Source organism: Phyllostomus hastatus, unplaced genomic scaffold, assembly GCF_019186645.2.
Source record: "Phyllostomus hastatus isolate PE091 unplaced genomic scaffold, TTU_PhHast_1.1 phas_scaffold_78, whole genome shotgun sequence".
Classification (NCBI taxonomy): domain Eukaryota; kingdom Metazoa; phylum Chordata; class Mammalia; order Chiroptera; family Phyllostomidae; genus Phyllostomus; species Phyllostomus hastatus.
In genome coordinates, this window is record NW_025334041.1 from 11,668,336 (window position 1) to 11,692,221 (window position 23,886).

Here is a 23,886-nt window from a genome sequence, read left to right on the forward strand (position 1 = left end):
TATTGCAGTTAAAAATAAGTCCCATACTTAGAAAACAGTAATTTCTTCTCGTGTCTAAAACTTGCAGCAGCAGCAAGTGGAACTTTACTACTTGCTTTCAGGGAGGCAACACAGGCAGTTACAACCCTCTGAGGGGGTGGTTCTGGGGAGTCAGGTGCTCGGAGGAGGCGGTAGTGACAGCCAACGCCTCCCACACACCCTCCGCGTTTTGGTAAACAAGGAGATTTTTGCCCGCAGTTTGTAAACCAGCTGAAGCTCGGGGGCGGGGCCAGGGAGCATGACGTAAGCATTAGAAAGGCCTCCTATTGGTGGTTTTCGGAGTGCGGAGGACTCGCGAATCGTGATTGGTGCGCTCCCTGGATTGACGGCACTTGTTTTGAGGGGCGGTGCTTCTCGGTGCTGCGCTCCGCCCCTCGCTGGTGGCTGTCCACCCCCGTGGCAGAGAGCGTGCGTGCGCTGCCCCAAGCCGGTGCTTTGCCTGCCTGTCTCGCAGCGCACACTCCCAGACTGTGTGGGAGCCGCAGCGGCGGAGGTCACCGCGGGGAGGCGGGGCGGGGGCAGCATGGCAGCCTCCGTGTGGCTCCGTGGAGCCGCCTCCGGCCTCCGGTACTGGAGCCGCCGGCAATGGCCGGCAGCGGCTAACCTTGCATCGGGTAAGGACTTCGTGCCTCCTTCCCACATCCCTCCTCCTGCCGCTCTCTTCTCGCGTCCTGACGGCCGAGGATGTCTTTTCACGGGAGGCGCTGAGGTTGGATCGGGGCTTAAAACCCAACATTTTGGCCGATCCCAAGGACTGGCGTTTTTTGCGACTGCCTTTCGCACCGCTCGTGCTTCCCACCAATAACCTTGCCCCGAATCCCCATGAATGGCGTTCATCGAGCGCCCTTTTTGGGACTTAAGTGGCGCGGGGGGAAGAACTTGGGGGTAAAAGGAAGAATATTTGGGTCTGGGGCGTGCTCCTTTAGAGTTAAGGTTCGGAGAACAAGTGAAGGGCCCAGCCTCGGGGGCGACCCTCCATCCACCCCTGTGACTCCTGGCGTTGCAGCGCTGGCTGGCCTTCTCAGCGCCCCGCCCCCTCCCTCTCCCCGCTCCCGGGGCGCACTCTGGGCAGGCGCCCCCTTGGGCAGAGGGGCGTGATTTTTGTTTAACCAACTTAATCTTAAGTGCAAGAGTGGTGTCAGTGCAGACCAGGTAGTAAGTCATTCCAGCAAAGTTATAATTCACCCTTGACCCGCAAGGCAGACTTCCCACCTCCTCCCCTTTGGAACTGTGCTACCTGAAGATGGCCCTTCTGTCAAATTATTAACCAAAACACTTTCAGCGTCCTCAAAATCGTGGCCTGAACCTATCCTCTTCCTCTCCCCATAAGTTAGGGAAGCTAACCATTGACTTAGGAAGAGGCAGCTTTTAGAGTCACAGAGATAGAATTTTTTTCACTTTTCAGGTGAAGAACCTGAGGCCCCTTGGGCGAGTGAATTAGGGTGTCTGTCTAGCCGGATCTACAAAGTCCTTGATTCATCCTCATCCCTGCATTTTCTATTACACCGGGATTCCTCTTTAATTGAAAAGTTGGTTGAAAAGTTGTGTGGACACTGCCATTGTTTTCCTGTAAAAGTGCGAGTTTTAACACTGTAGGAAGAGCATACTCAGGATTTTTTAAAAGCCTTGGTATTAGTGTATGCATATATATTTGATTAAAAACCCCAGCATGCTCAGAATTGAGTTTTTAATAGCTCCCCTTCCTCCCTCTCAGTAAAAGCTAAGCAGAAGAATTTGAGTTTCCTCCCTGGCTTGAGTAGGACAGGCTCCTTGTGAGGCAAGAGAACAGATGTCTGATACAGAATCACAGCAACGAGATGCAAACTCACAGAATCTGCCAAACTTGAGTGTAACAGCTATTTGAGCTACTGTACTGAGCTACTGTACTGACCTACCAAAAAACGCCTCCTACTTTAGAGATACTTAAAAAAAAACCTGATTAGTTCACTTTTCCACAGTAGTAAATGTTGCACCAGTTTTCAGGTGAATGTGCAATTCTTTCAGCTTTGATTAGCCAAGGACGACGTGTTGTTGGAGTGGTTTTACAGGGTGTTCAGATAATCTTTTACTGAACTCTTGCTACACCTTTTGGAGTTAAGACATTTGTTATAAGTCATGATAACAGAGCCGGAGGCCCCAGGCTCTAACACTTGTCTCTGTAAACTGGAGTGCTGTTCCATAGTGCTGGTTAGACTGCTTCCGTGTGTGCTCTTGTTCCGTAGGTTCTTTGACTCAAAGATGCTCTATGAATGTAGATTTATGATAAATGATAAGTAGTTCTTTTTGTGGTGATTGTTTAAAAACACTTTAGCAGTTGTTTTTACTCTGGGATTGTATTTAAATGTTTCAATTAATATTTGTTTACTACAAAACTGTTAACTTTTTTGACACTGGAGTCTTAAAATATCTGCATGCAAGTTTGGAGTCTAGGGACGTTAAGAAAAAGAACCATGTTCAAATAGTCATGTTAGTTAGTGTTCTGAATTCTGTGTGTTACTTGTCACCGTAGTATGTTTTAAGATGTTTATATCATATGGATGGTAATATTATAAAGATCTGTACAATTATTTGCTATTTTTAAAAAATGAGACCTAAAATTTGTCCGCTAATAGCACATCTTAATTTAAAAATATTTATAGTATGAAAAAGGAAGTAGAAAAATTAGCAATATTAAACTATATATGTATATTACTATTTGATCACCATTTAGTAAAAGTAAGTTTTGTATTTTATCTTAGAAGGTAATTAAATTTAGTTTTAGACTTCTTTATACAGATTTGAAAAAATCTAAACACATAGGCCCTTGACAGTCATTGTGACCCATCAGCAGGTACATAGAAAAATAATTTGTATTAGATCATTTCCAAGGGGACCCCCTGACCAGAGGTAGAATGGGAAAACTAACCAGCATCAGGTGCAGAAATGGGCATAATCTTTTTTTGTTATTGGCCCTTTTTGTGGGTAAGAAATATACTTTCAAAACAACACATAGCATAAATAAAATATGCAATGTCATTTTTTCCTTTCTATATTAGCTTCTAGGGATCCACATAGAGCTCTGAAAAGTAGCTCATGGCTCTGGGACCAAAAGTTGACCTTGAACTTGTGAAATTATGTAGGGAGAATATTTATTTCTGCAATAACTTGATTCAAACAGTAAAGGTCTTTATAGAGTACGTCACTATCCTTATTTTAGTAAGTCTTAAGCAAATAGAATGCCTATAACAATATTGTGTGATAGAGTGAGACACAAAGCGTGTATGTGACACAATCTCATGACATAATGAGAATATACATTCAAAAGGCAGTGATGATTTTTGTGTAGTGAGGTTAACTTTTTCCCTTATGACTTTACACTTTTTTTGTATTTTCCCATTATCTATCGATACAGTGAAATGTATCACTTTGATTAGGGGAAAAATATTTGGAAATGGGAAATAATTATCCTATTACAATTTTTGCATTTTGAAACTTAGGGAAGCCACATTTTTGGTAGCACTTAATTCAAGTTATCCAGGATATAGATAACTTTGCCCACATCCCATTGGAGAAATGGGACATAATTCGTAAATCTATAAATTTAGAAACTAACGCTCAAATTTTCCAACTAGTCCCTTTGTATTGCATTGGCTGCTTTTCTGCTAACTTGAGTTACTAACTGCACTGTTTCCAGGTATTGTCTGTGTAACTTAAAGGAAGGTGTATTATTTAAGTTTGCATATTTTTAGGATAATGATTCTGTTATGCTCCTTTGAATTTCTTCTCCTTTAAGAGCATATTTTTCTATGTTGTCCAAGCATGCCTTCTGCTATATCAGCTGAGCTAAAAGCCGTGTTTCCTTAGACACGGGGCATTCTTCTAAAGTAGTCTCCATCCCTCCTTCTAACATTCTGGCTCTTCTAGCCTGCTCGGCAGGAAGGGGGCATCTGCCATAGGACTAGTACCCTCGTGCTACTTCTTGACCACTGATAACAAAAGTAGCATTCTTACTGACTGTCACATGCCAGGTACTATTAATGCTTTACATGCATTATCTCAAGTGTTTACAACCACCTTCTGAATGAGTTACTCTTGTTGGTAAAAATGTCTAGAGAAGTTAAGTAACTTGCTAGTTCAAGGGCATACATGTGAGCATTAACCTTGCATGGATAGGAATCTAGGTCTTTTAAACTGAGAGAAGTTCTTAAATATCATCATCAGTAAATAACCCCTTTCCTTTTGACATCAAATCATGTGATTACACTACCATATCACACATATGAAGAGAATAGAGCCTGCCATTAAAAACTTCATCTTCAGCCCTGGCTGGCGTAGCTCAGTGGATTGAGCATGGGCTGCGAACCAAAGTATCGCAGGTTCGATTCCCAGTCAGGGCACATGTCTGGGTTGCAGGCCACGGCCCCCTGCAATCGCACATTGATGTTTCTCCCTCTCTCTCTCTTTCTCCCTCCCTTCCCTCTCTAAAAATAAATAAATAAAATCTTTAAAAAAACTTGACATTTAAAAAACAAACAAACAAACAAAAATTTCATCTTCATTGATTTTCATAGTGGCCCATCCAGAATCGGGGCCTCATTGTTTTTGACCTCAACTTCAACAACTAGCTTCAGCTCTTCTAAGATCTCATCACTAGGAATTGCTGTACTCTCAATATTTTAAAAGTCGAACTAGCCTTCTGGTTGACATAACCCGCCCTTTTGATTCTTGTTCTACTGGCAAATGCACTATTTATCATCATTACCGAACCTCTCGTGACCAGAAAGTCAGACACAGGCTTCCTCTTAGGCCCGCGTGCTCAGCTGAGCACTGGAGGGTGATGTTGCACAAGAACGGCACCCATGCTAATGGGTGTGTGAGATACGATCGTCAAGTTAGAAGGAATGAAATGTGCTTTTGACCTAAGAAGACCTCTAATTCCTAACCATTAGGACTTCAAATAATTTGCTTTTAAGATATTGCATTTACATTAAGTTCAAGGAAGAGGAGGGATTCAAGTTGAGAGGACTTGAAACTTAAAATGGTGACTACAGTTGGTTGGTGAGCTACAGTTTTACAGTGTGTCCTTGGAAAAAAAAAATAAGGTGGGAAGAGACAGGTGGAGTTATTTCTCTTCCTTTCCTCACTGGACGGAACTTTCTGAGGCCAAGGCCATAACTTGCTTGTGTCTGTCCCCGAGCTCTGTCACAGAACTTGCGCAGTAAATACTCGTTGGGTGGAGTCTAAATCTAGAAACAGAAATAAGGTCTAATGTTATTTTCATGGTAATGCAAAGCCTCTCTGCTCTGTCTTGCCACAGTGTGATTTCAGAAAGCCTTTTGTGAGTGTGAAGAAAATCAAATAAAACCAGCATACAGGTTTTGTCAAGAACAACTTTATTTTTCCTATAAATGGAAGTGCCTCTTTTCTGAAAGTGCGCGGAGTCGCAGAGTCGTTAGTCCAAGGTCCTGAGACTGCTCCTCTTGCCATTTAAAGCCCTTGGAAGTGTTCCCCTCCTCCTAGAATCCTATTTATAAACTGGTGGCTTTCGGTTGAAATACATTCTCCTGTGTTAACATTGTGTTCAGATTGTTTTTTTTTTTATATACCATTGGAAGGGATGGTTTCTAAAAATGTGGGGGTGGGAAGGTGAAAATTTTTCTGTTCTTAGGTCTTGTCCAAGCTATAGGTTTTATTGAACACTCTAATTTTTTTACACACATTATAATAGGAGATAATATAGTTATGAGGAATCTAGAATCCTTCATGTAAAGTACATAATATGTATTTATAAATGATAACATTTTAAAGTTTATTGTTAAAAATGGTAAAGGAATGTTTTAGAGGTAGAAAACAGAAGAGAGATGGCTTAACAATATATTGTTTCCCGGAGAACTAAATAATTAGGCGGTAGTCTGCATGCACATTGTCGACATCTTTAAACGTGATGAGATCATTAGTTTGAAACTGGCCTTTAAAAAAATTTTTTAATAGAAAACATCTGAATAACAGTTGGCCAAACTGACCCATAGAAACAGAGAACAAGATGATGGTTGCCAAAGGGAAGGGGAGGGGGAGACAGGTGAAAAAAAAATAAGTTGACTTACTAATGTTGATGTTTGTAATGAAAAAGTTTGCTAATGTTGAGTGCATGCTTGCAGTGAAACGTGTCATCTGCTCCAACTGAAAGTAACGTGTCGGCATTAGTGTGTTCCAGGTCGGTGGCCTCTAAGACTCCTGTTGGGTTCATTGGACTAGGCAACATGGGGAACCCGATGGCGAAAAATCTCATGAAGCATGGCTATCCGCTTGTTATTTATGATGTGTTCCCTGATGCATGCAAAGAGTTTCACGATGCAGGTGAACAGGTAAGGTCTTTCCTTAAGATTTGGATATTTAAAAATGAGCGCACATTCAAGTTAAGTGACAAGCTTTTCATACACTCAATGGAGTTGTATGCCTGATTGCTAACTTTATTTCTTTCTGTCTGTAATACATGTACCCAGGAGACCATGTATTAATAAGTGAATTTAGGGTTTTGTTTTTTTCAAGATATGAAGAAAATTTTTCTTGTACAGATTTGTAGAGTAGTAACTGAGGGATTCGTGTAATCCTAGAACTGGGGGACTACTAAAAAAAATTCTGAGAAATATAGGAAAAGGTGAGAGAAAATATAAAATTAAGTGTCAGCTTCTGGGAAACAGACTTGAAATAAATACTGAGAAATGCAATGCCTGTGTCAAGAGCAGGTTTAGGCCGCTTAGCCAGAGGCCATCCACAGAACTGGTGTTCACCAACTCCTTCCTTCCGTGGCTTGTGTGCCCCGCGGGGAAGCAGCAGCGCTGTAGGAGAGTCAGCCTGGAGCTTGTCGGGGTAGGGCTATGGCCGCTTCTGCCCATAGGGTCTCTGAATACTGACGCTGTAGCACCAGTTCGGCAAAGCTGACCAACTCTGATCAGTCCAAAGGCAAGAGTTTCATTCGTTTGTAGGAAAACGTGTTGTACATTGGGTGAGAGGATAGTGAGGGAAGTTCTCGCTGAAGATGGCGGAGTAAGTAGGATTTATGTAGATGAAGAATGGGGTAAAGAAACAACTTTCTTGAGAAGTGGGAGCCTCAGTGCCCAGGTTCCTAGAGATCCTCCTGTAGGTGAACCGGACCAGGCTGAGCACCTGTCGTGTGTCCAGCAGTCTGCCCGGTGCTGCTGCGGAGGGTACACTGGGTTGAGCTGGATGGGGCCGGGTGTTAGATGTGTCTCAGGTCGCAGGACTAAGTCACATGACAGGGAAGGTTCTACTAAACTTGTATTTTGACGATAATAAAGTGTCGAAACATTTTTTTAAGGAGGAAAAAGTAAGTAATTAACTGTTAAGAGTCCTTTCATTTCTGGCAGGAAAGCACACTGGTATTGTGTATGGTCTTTATCACCTACAGACAGAAATGAGGTAATCTGGAATGAAAGTCACGGAGGCAAGATCTCTCCGATTCCTGAAAATAAATTAGAAGGTTCTGGGACACAGACTCAGTTATTAGATCCCCCCCCCCAGCCCCCCCTCCGCCCCCCCGGTCTGTGAGACATGGAGACATGTCTGTGGGTGTGAGGAAGGAAAGAAGATAGGTTCTGGGTAGCAGCCCCTCCCAGGGCAGTGAAGAGCAAAGGCCTGATTTAGCTTCTGGCCTGCCGTTCCCCCCCCCCCCCCCCACCTACCGCGCGCCCACCCCCACCCTCCCAGCACACGGTGGGAAACGTTCCGTGTGCGTGGCTCACACTGAAGCAGCGGGCCTGGAAGACGGAACCCTCTTTCCCACGTCCCATCTCCCTCACATCTCTGTCTGGTTCCCCTAAGGACCTTGACTGCAGAGGTCCTCTGAGTACTGATTGTACCAACAGCGGTGGGGCAGCGTGGGTGGGAGAAGGCGAGATGTAGCTGAGTGAAGGCAGAGAGATAAAGGGTACAAAAGCTTTGGGCCTGAATGAAAACATCTGCTGATAAAGGATTTGTGCTGGCAGCTTAAAAAGCCTTCTGAATAGCGACAGTGTCATTTGAACAAGTGTGATTTCCTAGGGGTGCCACTCTAAAGGTAACATTATCTCTGGCCAAGTGTGGCTCAGTACGTTGGGTGTCATCCTGCAAAGTGAAAGGTCACAGCCGATTGGTGTTTCTCCCCCTTCCCTTCTCTCTAAAAATAAATAATTTTTAAAAAAAAATAAATAAAAAGTAACATTAATTTGGATGAGTAAGTTCCGATATAGTAAAATGTCAGTATTATGTCATGGTTGTGTTAAGTTTTGAAAGTTTTTAAATAAGAGAAAAAATGAGTTTCATTCTCCTGCAAGTCAATGGGAAGACCTGGTCAGGATGGGATAGAAAAAAATGTACGTGGAAATCTTGACACTTCTTGCCATTGTGCACAGTAGTGCAGTGAAAGGATTAAGGATTTAAACATTCAGACTATCTTTGACTTGATTCTTATATTTTAAGGATAGTTGTCCCCTCTCACCTGCGATATTACCACGCCAAATGAGCTGATGAAATGTAAGCCTACTCATACAGGTTTTGTCCCAGCAAAGATTGCAGCCTGGCCCTGGGAGGAGGTTAGTGTAATTTCCGTCTAATCCGCCACCGTCCTGGATCTCCAACAAAGGCTGCAGAATTGTTGGCTAGTTGATTTCTAATGTCAGCTGTATTTTTAGTGAGAAATTTGCTGGGAGAAAAAGTAATAAAATAGTATCTGGGTCAAAAGCAGTCAACTTCTTTTAAAGATCTTTGAACATCTTGAAGAAGCGCTTTTTCTTTTTTTTTTTTAAAGCAAAACCCGGGGACTTGATTGTTTCAGGTAACTGAAGAGTCGGGGAGTGGTCCGACCCCAGACACAGCTGAGTTTTGGACCTGGATAGAGTCAGGTTCTTCGCCGTCTACCTGCAGGCTGTGCTTCCCGCAGGCAGGACCCTCCCTCTCCCGAAGGGGCAAGGTGCGCACCTGCCGGGCCAGGGAAGAAGTGCTTTGGAGTGCGCCAACCCTGGAGATTTTTCTTCAAGCTCTCCTTAGCAGTAAAAAATACTACACGGGTTCTGAAGGGAATAAAAACTTTGACATGTTAAATATTTTTTATTTAACAAAAGAATTTATTTTTAGAGAGACAGGAAGGGAGAGAGAATGAGAGCGAGAGAAACATCTGAGTGTGAGAGTGAGAGATACACATTGACTGGTTGCCTCTCACACGCCCCCAAGTGGGGAACCCAGCCAGCAACCCAGGCGTGTGCCCAGACCAGGAATCAAACCGGCGACCTTTCGGTTTGCAGGCTGGTGCTCAATCTACTGAGCCATAGCAGCCAAGGCTGACGTGTTGAATATGTTTGATATCACTGTATCTAACCAACGTATTTATACCTTTAAATGTTAACCTGTTCTAACAGGGTATTTATAATTGATTAGGTGGTTATTTGTGCTCATTTCCTTAAAAAATTTGTACACTCTTCTTTCTGTATTCCTTTATTATGTCGTTATTTCTATTGGAAACACAGGTTTAACCCACAATGCATCATTTCAACTTTAGCCTCTTTTCTGAGAATAGAACCCATGGTAACTCTTAGGCCTTTGTATATGAGAAATCGTGAATCAATGAGTTGTGAGTGTAGCATTTTAAAAACTTAAGCCCTGGAACTGGGTTGCCTGGTTCCACCTCCCGGGCTCAAATCCCGGGTCTGCCATGAGCTTGCTGTGTGACTTCAGATGATTTAGCCTCTCTCTACTTAAAGGTTCTCACCTCGTAAAATGGGGCTTGTAGTAATGCCTTCCTCTTACCCCTGTAGAATCTGGCACATCAAAAGTGCAGGGTATTTATTTGTATCTATAACATAATTCTCCCAGCTTTCACTCCCCAAGACCACACAGAAATACACCACTGTCTTGGCTGAGTCATTGAGCCCAGGGTGCTTTGGAAGAGAACTGTAAACATATTTTTAAGTGAAAGAATGATGACAAAAATTAAAACCAAACTAGGAGGTAGTGATCTGACGGCACCCCTGCTTGGGAATATATTCTGCACCACCCTTTCTTTCCTGTGTTTATTTTGCAGATTTCTCTGTAAGCATTAGCATCGGTGGCATGTAACTTATGCTTCTTTTTTATTTTCATTGTCTAGGAATTTCCTTGGAGATGCCACTGCTCTGTGCCAAAAGTCTTCCACCACTTCTGCATGAGTTTTCTGGTTGAACTAGGCTTAATTAGATTCTCTTTTGTTTTCTCTTCAAAAACTTGGAACCCATCCTGTTGTTCGTGCGTTGTAAGGCTGAACATGTCTGGTTAAGTGATTCTCTTGGGATCCAATCTGGCATTCACTCAGGTCTTGTTAAATCAGAACTTTAAAAGCCTCTTGCTGAGTGGGCTCCATCATTATTGACCAAATGTTTCAAGATGTAGGCACAAACCATTTTTGTCAGTTTTTTTTAAGTGTAGTGTAATTTTGAACTGACAGTATGCTTTTCTACTTGGGGAGATTAAAAAATACCATGTGGCAAGTTTAACCAAGGTCATGTTCATCTTAATTTCTTTGCAAGTTTCTCTTACCCACTTACTTGGAAGCACTGCTGAGCTTGACTTTCGTGACTCTTTTGTCCGGAAGAGACAGCGAGGCTTTTCTCTTTACATAGAGCAACTAGTTAACAGTATTCTCCTTGCAAGGACTGTACATAAAGGATATGCAATTCCTTCTGGTTACTCTGGGCCTGACGCCCTTATCCTTCCTCCTTCCCCTCACCTAGTAAAGCAGGTTTTGTCTTTAATTTATCTTGTCTTCTCTCTGTATTGCACATCTGCCATTGTCATGTATACATTGTCACGTATATGTCATGTACATACAGATGAATCTAAATCCAGAGAAATTGACTACAAAAACCTGTAAAGATTGTAGATACCATGATACACAAGGGGACCAATGTCCTGTAATCAAAATCAAGGGAATGGAAAAGTAGAGTCATACTAATTCATAATGGCATAAGGATGAGGCCATTGAAATTAGCAAGAGATTGTTTGGGCTGGCCGTGACTGTCAGAGCATGGCCGTGGCCCAGAGTCAGCCAGGTCAGTAGAGGAAGAGTCGAGTCTTGCTAATGCTGTGCATTGTTCTGAGTCATTGCAGATGCTTCCTATCCCATCAGCCCTGTTTTTACAAGGGCTGTATCTTCCTGGAACTTAAGATTACTAAATACGAAGAGTTTCTGCTTTAGCTGGTGTGGCTCAGTTGGCTGGGCATCATCCTGCAAACCGAAAGGTCGTGGGTTTGATTCCTGGTCAGGGCACTTGCCTGGGTTGCAGGCTCCGTCCCTGGTCCAGGCGCCTGTGAAAGGCAACGGATCGATGTTTCTCTCTCTGTCTTTCTCCCTCCCTTCCCCTTGCTCTGAAATCAGTAAATACGAAATGTTTCTTTGCCTGAGATTCCTTTCTACTTTGGAGACAGAAACCCTTAAAGATAATTCAAATCACACTTATTTCGTAGATTCAGAAACTAAAGCCTGAGAATCACCCATGACTTAGTGGCTGAGCTGTAACTGAAGCTGGGTCTCTGGTTTCTCAAATGAGTGTTCCTTTCACTGACACATGCTGTCTTTGCTTATCCATTCAATTAGCAAACGTAATTGAAGGGGCTCTAATTAGTTTGGCTCCTAAAGGCTTTTGCGGTTAGTGTCAGACCGGCAGCAAGGTTTGTTTTCCTTCCCCCGGCTTTTGAGTCACAGCCAAATATTGTCAGTCAATTATTTCAGACTGTAGAAGTCATCACGTGGAAGGCAAGATGATTTGAATAGCTGGACACACATGTCTGTCTATCTTGTCTAATAAACGTGCCTTCCATAGTACAAATTAGAGACTTATTATAATGTACCGAATGGATCTAGTCATTAGCTATGGAGCAGTTGTGGCCAGTACAGTGGTGACACTCCAGCTATCACTATCATTGTGTGTTTTTTCCGGACCTCTGAGCTTTGACACTACTTTCCCGTATAATTGAGGGGTTAGCAGGCCTCTGGCAACCCAAGCATCCCAAGAAGCAGATGCTAGGGACGCAGGGGGCTGATTGGCCGCCCCGTGCACTTGGCAGTTGCATGAACTGGCACTGCCAATTCCTTGGCGTGAGAACCTTGGAAGTGTGAAGAAATATCCTTAGGTCTGTGAACTAATTGTTGTGCCCCCAAGGGCACCTCACAAGGAGTTATCTAGATGGAATTGCATTTCCTTCCGTGGAAGAGCCTCTCTCAATTCCTAAGAGAAAGTGTGAAACTGACTCTTAGACCTGAAGGCTTCCGGGCCCTGGAAGATCTGCCGCCGAAAGGTATGCCGTTTTGTGTTGTGCTTATTACGGCTGTTAAGTAGGGACGAACAGATGGGGCTCTCTGTGTGACCCGTGTTCTCGATACGGTCCGGGCATAGAGAACTATGGCTCCTACAGTTTGTCCTTTTCTTATTTTTGCATCTTACTGACCTGTGCTTTCCTTGGGAGAACTTGAACTGTTTGCCAGGAAATAGTTGTGTCTTTTTGAATTTCAGTATATATATGTGTGTAGGAAAGGTTTTCATTTAAGTATTTCGTTGTAATTGATGGGAAAATTTGTTTTCAGAATTATTTGTGGCAGATCGCTATGATGTATCAAAGTATACATGTTGAATATGCCACATTGTAGACTCCAAAATGAAACATTCAAAAGAGAGAGAATATTTTTTGTTTTTGTGTCTCTGATGTTTGGTATTGTCATTTAATGTTAATACACAAAGTGCTGGAATAGTTGAGTATCTGAGATTTTAAAGTATGACTTATGAAATTACTTTATGTTAAAATCTCATTTAGCCCTGGTTGGTGTGGCTCAGTGGATTGAGTGTCAGCTTGAGATTCAGTGAACTGAAAGGTCACTGGTTCAATTCCCAGTCGGGGCACTTGCCTGGGTTGTGGGCCAGACCCCCAGTTGGGGGCATGTGAGAGGCAACTGATATTTCTCCCCCTCTCTTTCCCCCTCCCTCCCACTCTCTCTAAAAAAAAGATCTTAAAAAAGAGAAAATAAATGTTTTAAAAATCGCATTTATCTAGAATTTGATTTATAAGGTGCTAGTCTATTATGGCAAATTGAAATACAATTACTTACAGCTCATAATATTTAGGTTACACACTGTGCTTGGCTTCCCATTCCTCCACTTTCATCAACTGTGCATCAAAGACAACAAGAAAATGCTACATATGTTTTCCACACGTGAGAAGCAGAAGCTTTCCCATTCCTAAGATGCTCACATATCACTTCAAATTTCCTGGTAGAAAAACATGTCAATTTCTAGCACAGATGTCAGTAATTCTATGGAGAAATTTTTGATTATCCTCCTGCTGATCTTTTGCCTTTTTCTAAAGAGAGAGAAGGCTTTCGAGGCGCTTTTGTGACAGTTGGAGTAATGACTTCTTTCTGTTAAAGGAGACCGGGTCAAGGAGTGCGCTCCCGGTCTCTTCTGGCCTGGCTGGCCCGGTGAACCAGGGCGTAGATACAGGAGAGAGCAGGCGTTGGGGAATGCGAGTGAGGGCATGCCTGTGCACACAGGCCCGCACACACATGCAGAGGACAGATGGGGCAGCGTCACAGCATGTTCATGGTCATCGTGGAGGCCGGCATGAGGGTTGAGAGGAGAGCGTACCTCGATGCCGATTTGTATGTCTCCCCGGGGTATGTGTCCCCCCTGGGTCCTGGTAGCCCCCACTCCCGGCCTCCGTGGTGGGACTGACCGTCCGTGCAGGGGGCGCTCCTGTCCTTGTCCTGACCTTTCCGTTTCTGAAGCAGGCTGAATTTTTTTTTTTTTTTCAAACAGAGATTGGAGGATCGGGCCTTCATCATTTTACTGGGGACTTTGCTGTCTATTGAAATTACTGCTGAATCTTGTAGTGTGGTTACTAGCCCCTGTTGTCCTAGAATGTTTTTCTTAGTCAAAGCATCTACCAAAAAGTATGCTGTTTCAGAATCCAAGTTGGAGGAATCCGTGAGAAGTGTATCTATTCCCAGGACTGTTGGGTTTTGCCCTTTTCCCCTCAACTCCCTTCACACTTTTAAAAATAAACAGTAGATTTGATTCCATACAAACTACATCTGTATGTGTGTAAGGAATGGACTCCCTTTTAGGCAGTAAGTTCTTTTTTTTTTGGTCATTTGGAAACAAGGATGAGTTTTTATTCACTGTCAGTGTTGTTGGCATGTGTAAAAAGTGGATCCTACTTGTGCTGTAGAAACTGCTTACATTTTAATTTAAATGTGCCTTTTAAATTTTTTTTAAAGGTAGTGTCTTCCCCAGCAGATGTAGCTGAAAAAGCTGACAGAATTATTACAATGTTGCCCACCAGTACTAATGCAATAGAAGCTTATTCTGGAGCAAATGGAATTCTAAAGTATGTATTTCTCAACTGTGGATATTTTCTCATTACCATAGTTCATGAATTTCACATTTGTTGGAACTATTAAGAAATTACAGTTATGTTTTTTAAAGCTTTCTGTACTATTTCCTTTTCTTAAAAGTGAATGGTGTGGTTTCTCCCTCATTGTAAAGGGTTTGTTTTTTCACTGAAGTCAAGTATGTGACTTTTGGGAATATGTTGTGTTTTTTTGGGGTGGTTTTTTTTTTTGTTTGCTTCTGTTTCTTTCCTTTAACTCTTGCATTAAACTTGGGCTTTCATTGGTAACATGTTTAAGAGTCTTTTAAAGCCTGCATGTTAAAGTGTACAAATGTTACAAGCATAACGTGGTTTATAGAAATTCAGGAAAAGGTTTCTATGAAAAATAAAACCAAACATTGGAAAGAACACCATTATTTAACATTTTATTATATAATAAAAAGTTATTGTATGTCCTCTGGGTTAGTACATCTGCAGTAAGAATTTTGAGGAGTTGGAATTAAAGGTTAGCAGTTGCTCTTTAAATAAAATATAATTTAGGTCAGAGTTTCCTACCCAGTGCCCAGCTTCTCTGGCTTCAAGAACCTTTTGGTTAATTGCTGTCTGTTGCCAAACTCTTGTGGTTATGTTAGGATGACCGTGGTTGAATTCCCAATTTAGTTTTCTGGTCTTAGTGGTTCCTGTTCCCAACTTGCTTTGTTGTTGAATTTCAACACCGAGGTAGACACACCGAGGGAGAATGAACTGGTAGGCCCTGCAGACATATGGAGGGCTAAAAAGAAAGGGTTTAATTTCATGAAGCTGTAATAATAGGAAACTTGAGGTTTTTGGAAATTGAATTGCTTTGGAAAACTAACAAACCTGGAAGCAAAAGACACTTTGGATATTAGGCAGAAGAGTGATAAGATAAATGTTTAGATTTCAGGGAAGGTTGGAAGACACTCCCACTGGATGGAGCCCTTGGGCCCACGGTGTGTGTGGTCCCGAGAAGACCTTGCCGTCTGGTGACCTAGTCTGTTCCAGTTATGGCCCTGCTTTACCTCTCAAGGAAAAGCCACTAAAAACTTGCATGGAGACAAATCCTACATTTATTAATATCCTTTGCTCAGGAATAGGGTGGCCAACTACCAGAGCAGTCTTGTTTAGGTAGTGCTTTGAAAGAGTTTGGCTTCACATTGAATTATAATGTGCTTCTCAGGGGTGGTTTTTTATTTCCTCTGGGTCAGGATCATTCTTCTATACCCAGTGCATGTGCAAGTTTTGGGGTGATTTCCCATTTCTTAAAGATTTAAGATGTTAAATATACCAATATTACAAAAGACTGGTAAACTTAAGTCTTACTTTTAGGTTGCAGAAAGTGAAACTTTACATATTGAGGTGATATATATTAGAGCATGCTGTTTTGTTTTCCTGTGGAATACACACAATTACGGCATTGGGACCAGATCAGTTCATATGTCTGAAATTGTTATAAGCATTTTATGTGGTATTTTTGTCTATAGGAAGATTTTTCTTTTCTTTTTTGGTAGTACTTAGCAATGGTTATCTGTTTGCCCATTCAAAATTTATATTCATTCAATTCTAATTTTCCAGTCATAATTCTTATTAAATGTCTTCTGGGTTAGTTTATCTGTAACAAGAACTTGGGGAATTTTGGATTAAAGGTTAACCATAGTGCTTTAAATAAATTATAATTTAGGTCAGAGTTTCCTAGCCAGTTAGGTTATAGATTATAAGGGAACTGTCTAGGTATATAGCCTGCATTTACTGAGCAAACAAAAATGTTTTACTATGAGATTCCATTTAATATTGATATAAAATATAATATATGAAAAGGCTGCTTCCCATTTTTAGCAAAGTACGTATGTAAATTTACCGTAAAGAACAAAAACGTTAAGATTTCCAGGTCCTTTCCTATATTTCCCTTTCTGCCTGTTTGATTTTTTATTTTGTCTTTAAGAAGTTAGTTATTAAAGAATACACCATCCTAAAGCAAATGGCTAAACTTCAGTTGCTTATATTTATTCTACCTAGTAGCAATAAGATGGATATGTGAAATTTGCAATATGGCATTTTGAAGACAGATCAATTACTTTTAAAAGAGACCCAGTTATTTTACAAACAAAAATTAAAATTCTACCAAATACCTCTTTTAAAGTTAATAGGTATTTTAAATTGCTTAAATCTTAGCTTACCTAACCTATGTTATGGTTATTGTGTATTTCATCTAAAACCAGAATTTATACCATTTTACTAGACTATTTTGGTTTGTTTGAAAAAGTGGGTTTCCTTGGTGCTGTAATTAATCTGAAAATGAATTTGACATTTTGGATCACTTCTGATAATGCTTTTAATACTGAACCATCAAAGACGACCTTGATATCTGGCAGCTTTTAGCAGGTTCTGATTCTGTAGGTAGCTGTATGAAATGTTTGTTCAGCATTGTAAACTATGTTTTTAGAACTGTAGTTTTTGAAAAGACTCTTTTTATTTATTTACTTAGAAAAGTGAAGAAAGGCTCACTGTTGATAGATTCCAGTACTATTGATCCCGCGGTCTCAAAGGAATTGGCCAAAGAGGTCGAGAAGATGGGAGCAGTTTTCATGGACGCCCCTGTTTCTGGTGGTAAGTGGCAGCTAACAGGCGTGCACCCCCACTTCTGTCTGTCAGAAGTAGCGATGAAGGTGCTGTAGTACCCAAGGTATATCCTGTTATTTTCAGACCTGTTACAGGGATTCTTATTTCCCTCCTTAAAAATAAAAGCAAACAAATGACTTATGTTATTCAGTGCTCTCCAAATACATTGTTTATTCTAAATTCAGATAGAAAGGGGTCACAATTTTGAAAGGTTGTATATTTTTGGTCCAGATTGCTGTGGGTGGGGATAGATCAATTCCTGGGAAATTTAACTTTCAGAACAGATTTAAGAAATAATTTGCTTGTGTAATCATATAACTCTTAAAGAAATTGAAGAAAAAGAAAAAAACATCATTTCATAAGGGAAACATTACGCCCAGATGATTTTATAGATGAATGTTACCAGAATTTCGAGGAGCAGATCATCTCAATTTTATGCAAACTTTTCCAGACTATAGAAAAAGAGGAAATGCTTTCCAACTCATTCTGCAGGACCTGTATAACTCTGATACTTAAACCAGACAGAAACATGAGAAAGAAAAGTTATAGGTCTATGTCAGTTATGAATATAGAAATGAAAACTTAAAGTAAACCAGCAAACCGAGCCCAGCCCTGTGCAAAAGGGATCAAACATTACGGCCACATTTGGCTCATGTCTTACATGCACAGATGGGCTAATATTAGAAAATTATAAATATATTTGACCCCATTAACATATTTAAAAATTATATCATTTCCACTAGGGAATAAGCCCCACTAATAATAAGGCCCACTAATAAAATTCACAAAGCTATTATTATGGCAAATACTAATAGTGGATGACTGGGTATTTTTGGGATGGCAGGATTATAGATATTATGATTTTCCATAATTTCTAAATTTTTCAAAATTATTGTGTAACCAGATACCATTCATATACACACACATAAAGACACATGCATATACATGTACATACATATATATTTATGATAGTATAGCAGTAGACAGTGGAATAACATTTTTGTTCTAATTTTATTAAATTTGATTGTAGGCTTTGGAATTAAGAAATAACAAAATATATTTATTTAAATCAGTTTCTGTTTTTTCATAAAGAACTTAATTGTCTTACAAAGGCATCTTATATACCTTATAAAAATATATATTTTTTTGAGTATAGATGGCGATATAAGTAATTGTTAGCCTCTCTGATTGTTATAATGGAATTGGTTGAGTAGGATTTAGGTGTAAAGATTTACAATGGGATATAGCACACTTGATTTTATTGTGATTTTTATTTTTAAAATTTTTAATTTTATTTTTACCATTAAATTTATTGGGGTGACATTGGTTAATGGTGATATAGACACCTTGATCACAAAATACTAATAAGCAGTTGTAAGCTTGGTGTTGGGGGGTGTGTGTGTTTAATACAATGAAACTAAACTGAACAACTGTTTTTTGAGTGGCTCTGTATTTGGATTTGAAAATTGGTGTGGTACATGTGATCTTGCTGTTGATCCTCTTTTGCTTCAAGAGTATAGTCTAAAATTATTATTTGATAATGAGGAATACCAGTTTGGCTTTTAAATGTTATTTTAACTTTCAAAATAGTCTTCTTTGTAATAAAACTTTGAAATTACTCTATGGTTCCTGTTAAGCTATTGTTAAACCCTAGTTTGTAGTTTTAATTAGTAGCAAAAAATACTAATTAACAATAGTGAATACACTTGAATCTGAACTGTATTATAGGTTGAAAGCTTTGTGTAGAGATGGCTGTGATAATTTATTGTTTGACACATGTTTATCATGTAATTTGTAATAGAAGTGTGTAATAGAAGCCTGTACTTGTCTTCTCATAGTTATTTTTATATTTTTAATATAGTGGATTATAAATGGCTCCCCTTTCTCAGTTAAAATAAAATAAAGGAAATTTTCTGTAAGTTAAGAAGGCTGGTTTGAAAATGATTACATTTTAACTAAATAAAATTCAGGAAAAGGGGCCTGCGTAAAGCTTGGCTTCAGCACCAAAGGCAGGCCCACGATTTTATAAAGTCCCCTATTCATCAGTCTTGAAACGTGGGGTATTTGAGGTGATTTGAATAAAACTCAAGTCCCCCCAGTTTTATCCCTCTCTCTCTACACCACATCTGGTCTTTATCTTAGCCTTTAAAATAATGCGTTTACATGGATTTATATAGAGATGTTACAAATACAGTAGTATTCTAAAACTATAAATGGGAATGTCTTAACTCTGTGGTTAGCATTTTAAAGAGAAGTTGTTTTTTTTTTTAAACCAGTATAGATTGTGAAGATAAATTGTATAGATTTTTGAGCAAGTGATTGGTTTCTTTAGTCCAGCATTTTCCTCTGCTTCCTGTTGACTGTTATTCTGGGGAGTAAAATAAAAAGAATCATGACTGTGTCACTTTTCCCAGGTTTCATTTTGATATTTATTAGACCCACCCTACAGCAGCTCCTGTATACGTTGCCCTTATTACAAATAATAGAATTTTATTTGAGTTCTAAATTCAGGGTTTTTTTTAAAAGTCAAAAACAAATGTTACTTATACAGTTGTAATTATCACCCTGAGACCTGAAATGATCCTGTGAGTAACTGTTTCATGCTTGTATAGTTAGCACGTGTAGGGCAGACACTACCTTGTAAAGCACTTGGGCACTCCTCAGCCGGCGGGGCGCTCCCGTTGGAAATTGTCGGGCTGTGCGTGCCTTCAGCAAAGCTCACATTCTGTTACATCTCTTATTTTTATATAAATACACACACACACCTGTGTATATATACACACACATATTGATTCTCTTCCTCTTACAGAGTCTAAACTTTCTGAGTACAGGTAGCAAGTCTTTTTTTTCCAATTGTTTTTATTCAATGTTGAATGTATATACCACATACTTATAAAATATCTGAAGGTACAAGGTGTTAGTATAAAAACTAGAGCTTTGAAATTCTTGTGTGCTTCCTCAATCCTGTTTTTTTTCCTCTTTAATTAGTAGAAACTGATAAACTGAATTTACACTCATTCCCATGCTTTTCTTTATAGTTTAACCACATATGTTTTCATCTTTTTTAAAAAATGTATATTTTTGCCCTGGCTGGTGTAGCTCAGTGGATTGAGCGCGGGCTGCGAACTAAAGTGTCACAGGTTCGATTCCTAGTCAGGGTACATGCCTGTGTTGCAGGCCATGACCCCCAGCAACCGCACATTGATGTTTCTCTCTCTCTCTCTACCTCTGTCTTCCTCCCTTCCCTCTCTAAAAATAAATAAAAAGAAAATCTTTAAAACAATGTATATTGTATTTCTTTATTTTTAGAGATAGGGGAAGGGAAGGAGAAAGAGAGTGAGAGAAACATTGATGTGTGGTTGCCTCTCGAGCACCCTCCATTGGGGACCTGGCCCACAACCCAGGCATGTGCTCTGACTGGGAATTGAACCAGCGACCCTTTGGTTTGTGGGATGACGTCCAACCCACTGAGCCACACCAGTCAGGGTTACTCTGTGCTTTTGTGAGAACTAGCACGAGGCACTTCCTGTGTACTGAAACAGCCCCTCAGATAAGCAGAAGGCAGCTCTGTAAAAAGAAAAAAAGCACTCCTTTCTCCAGACACATGAAGCCTGCATCAAGGTTTGTGGCTTGGCAAACCCGGTGTGGGTGGGACCTCAGCATCTGCTTACCCCCTTGGCTGATGCCCTTGTGTGGTGCGTAAAGTGTACTCCCAGTGCATGGTTGTTCCGCATAGTTCATTAATTTTAACTTCTCTATGGTATTCTATATAAATATATCATGCTTTTATACATTTGGAATCTTTCCAGTTTTTAAAGTATTACTCACATTCTTATACAGTGTGCGGAAGTGTCTTTATAGTTTCTGTTTTCCCAGCACAAGCCTGGAACGTAGTTGGTCTTCAGTAAATGTTGAAAAACGGATTCAGTTCAGCTGGAAAAACAACCATGTGCAACATACAGGACAAGTGGTGAAATCCCCATTTTACCCGGGATGGAAGTAATACTCAGAGAAAATAAGTAAGTCTCTTAAGATCATACTGTGTATCAGTGGCAGTCGAAGACTACTTTCTAGTTGAAGATCAGAAAGGGCTGGACTGAAGAAACGTGTCATTTGCTCAAGACTAAAACTGGGTTTGTTTCCTGTTCTACTGCATTAGGAGATACGATTTTCTTTTTTTTTTAAGATTTTATTTATTTATTTTTAGAGAGGGAAGGGAAGGAGAGAGAGAGAGAGAGAGAGAGAGAGAAACATCAATGTGCGGTTGCTGGGGGCCGTGGCCTGCAACCCAGGCATGTGCCCTGACTGGGAATCGAACCTGCGACACTTTGGTTCGCAGCCCGCTCTCAATCTTCTGAGCTATGCCAGCCAGGGCAGGAGATACTATTTTCTATAAAGTTCTCATTTATTCTTAGAGGAAAATAAGGATAGCAATCCTTGTTGAAGGCTATCCTTTAACTTACAAAAGCACTCTTATTACTTGGCTAAAAAGAGCTAACAGTTACCGTGGGACATTGCTACGGTTATGGCCCTTAATCACTCACATCCCTGAATCTACACTGTGTATGTATTCCTCACGCCAGCACTGGGCTTAGCCGTCTGAGTCGCTCTGGCCTGTGGTGTGTGAGCAAACGTGACACAGGGATAGACTTCAGAAGCACTTTGTCCATTGCATCCTGCCCTCTCTCGTTGCTGGGACCTCCTCCACGGCTGCGCAGAAAGCCTGGACTAGCCTTCTGGAGACAAGGCTGCACACCAAGCCCACGGCAAGCTCCCGGGTGACTGCATCTGCACTGGTGACCTCAGGGCTGCCCGGCAGTGACCTGCCCAGCTGCGATCGTCTAAATTGCTCACCCACAGAATTGTGAGCAAATAAAGCCACTGAGTTTTGGGGCAGGTGTCACGTAACAATAGATAACTGAGAGAGCCAATGGAGTTGATTGTTTTCGTAATTGTGTGGAAGTGTTTGTGACTTATCGTATCCACTGGTGTGCCACCTGTGCTTATTTAGTGTGTTATAAACCCTTCTGCAAGGAGAATTATAATAAAAGCTGTTAGTCTAAAGGCTGACTTGAACGCCAAAGCTAAGTTGCTCAAGAATTTTACTATTAAACCAGTTCAGAAAAGTGTTATGTCTGCTATAAACAGGAGCCTGACTTATGTCTCTGTATTTTTTAATTGTAAAGGAGAATGCTTGACTATGTCGTACCCAAGTAGTTACCCTGGTGAGCTGATATGAGATCCTTTTCCAGATCTCACCAAATCTGGATGAGATGGTAAAAATTTAATAAATGTCATTTTGGCATTCTTGGGGACTGCTGGGGTTAAGAAGTAGGTCTAGCTTCTAAGTGTTTCTTGTGCTCTTAGAATTGGTTTTTTATTACTAGCAGAGACCTTACCGATAATTTAATTTGACTCTGTTATGTTGTAGGTGACAGATTCAGGTCCAGAGAGGGTAAGTGGCTTGCCCAGGGCGCTCCAGTGTGGCAGCAGACCTGGAAGTAGAAGGAATCCTGCTCTCCCTAGTCAGTCTAAGGTCCTCCCCCTTTGCCAGGCCTTCCCTCCAGCCCCACCCTGGGGTGGCCTTCTCTCTCTCTTGTTCATAGTGGCTGCCAATGGCTAACCCCATTTCGAACAATTTTATTTACTGCAGTGACTGCTTCTCTGGCTACTGTCTTGCTAGCTGACGGGCACCGCCATGGAGGGAATCCTGTTGGGTGTTGAGGGGGCAGCTGCCTTCTTTTCTAACCCTCAGGGACTGGCTTCTGACCTGGACGAGGCCGGCGTTTCTGTTCCAGAGCCAGTGAGGAGGGATGGCCGAGGAGCCACCATGCTGGGGTCTGGAGAGCCCTGGAGGGGTCAGATCAGTCCTGTTGGGCTAACCCCAGCCCGGACGTTTACTAACTGGCTGTCGGGAGCCTTTCCTTCTGCTGATGAGTCGGGATAGTACCAGAGTGTTTGGTTTTTGTTTCTGTTTTTGTTTTTGGATCCACCTGGCTGGTTAATCAAATAAACCTTCAGAAAAAGAGAAAGTAAAGTGATATCTTGACGAATCTCTGGTATGTTCAGGTTTGACCAGGATGGGGTCTGTTCTGAGGCGTGAGGCCTTGGAGCTGAACAGGATTTCACCCGAGAGCAGACGGCTGAGGGGCTTGTTTCGTGTAGCAGGAGTGGGGCTGTTTTCCACGTGCTTCTGGGTTGTGTTATGCTTGTGTGTGCCCGTTTCTTCCACCGGACTGCAGAGGGCAGACACCCTGTCTTGTTCATTTCTGCCTCCAGTGTGTGTCCCCTGGGGGGCATATACTAAAGTGGGGTTGGCTGAATCAAGGATCTTTTCATGTTTTAAATTCGCGATTAATGTTAACTATTTGGAGCCTTCCCCGCAGTTACTTCTCCTTTCCAGGCTGTTCTCCAGGTTATTTATCTTCAGACTATTGACTCTCTCAGGTTAAACTAAGTAACTGCCTCTATGTTGTAACATCTGTCAGTCAGATAGTAAGTATTTACCATGTTCAAAATGTTACATTTTATTATTAGATGCTATTGGGGAGTGTGATTATGATCAAGGTCCTGAGATTAGGATAAAAGAAGTAGAATAATAAATATTCAGAACAACTTGAAGAGGAAGTCCTTCCAGTAGAAGTTTAGAGTTTAGGAAAACATAAAATGATTTGAGAATATTTACAAAATGTAAAATAATGCAGTGCAGCAGTGGGATGCTTCGTTAAGAGTTGGATCCCAGTGACATGTCAGGCAGCAGAGAGACACACCGTTCTGTCCTCGCTGGGGAGGCCGTTCCTGCTTGCTTTGACTCTCATCTCC

At 41.1% G+C, this 23,886-nt stretch overlaps 1 protein-coding gene across 1 annotated transcript in view; it reads left to right on the forward strand.

Annotated features, from left to right (window-relative positions):
• Positions 1-432: 432 nt before the first annotated feature.
• Positions 433-23,886, forward strand: part of HIBADH (3-hydroxyisobutyrate dehydrogenase) — a 98,944-nt gene continuing 75,490 nt past the window's right edge. Inside the window, exons 1-4 of the mRNA XM_045827722.1 lie at positions 433-653; positions 6,223-6,383; positions 14,315-14,424; positions 16,931-17,052. Of these exons, the coding sequence (XP_045683678.1) occupies positions 563-653; positions 6,223-6,383; positions 14,315-14,424; positions 16,931-17,052 (484 nt within the window). The 5' untranslated portion in view covers positions 433-562. The remainder of the gene's footprint in view (positions 654-6,222; positions 6,384-14,314; positions 14,425-16,930; positions 17,053-23,886) is intronic.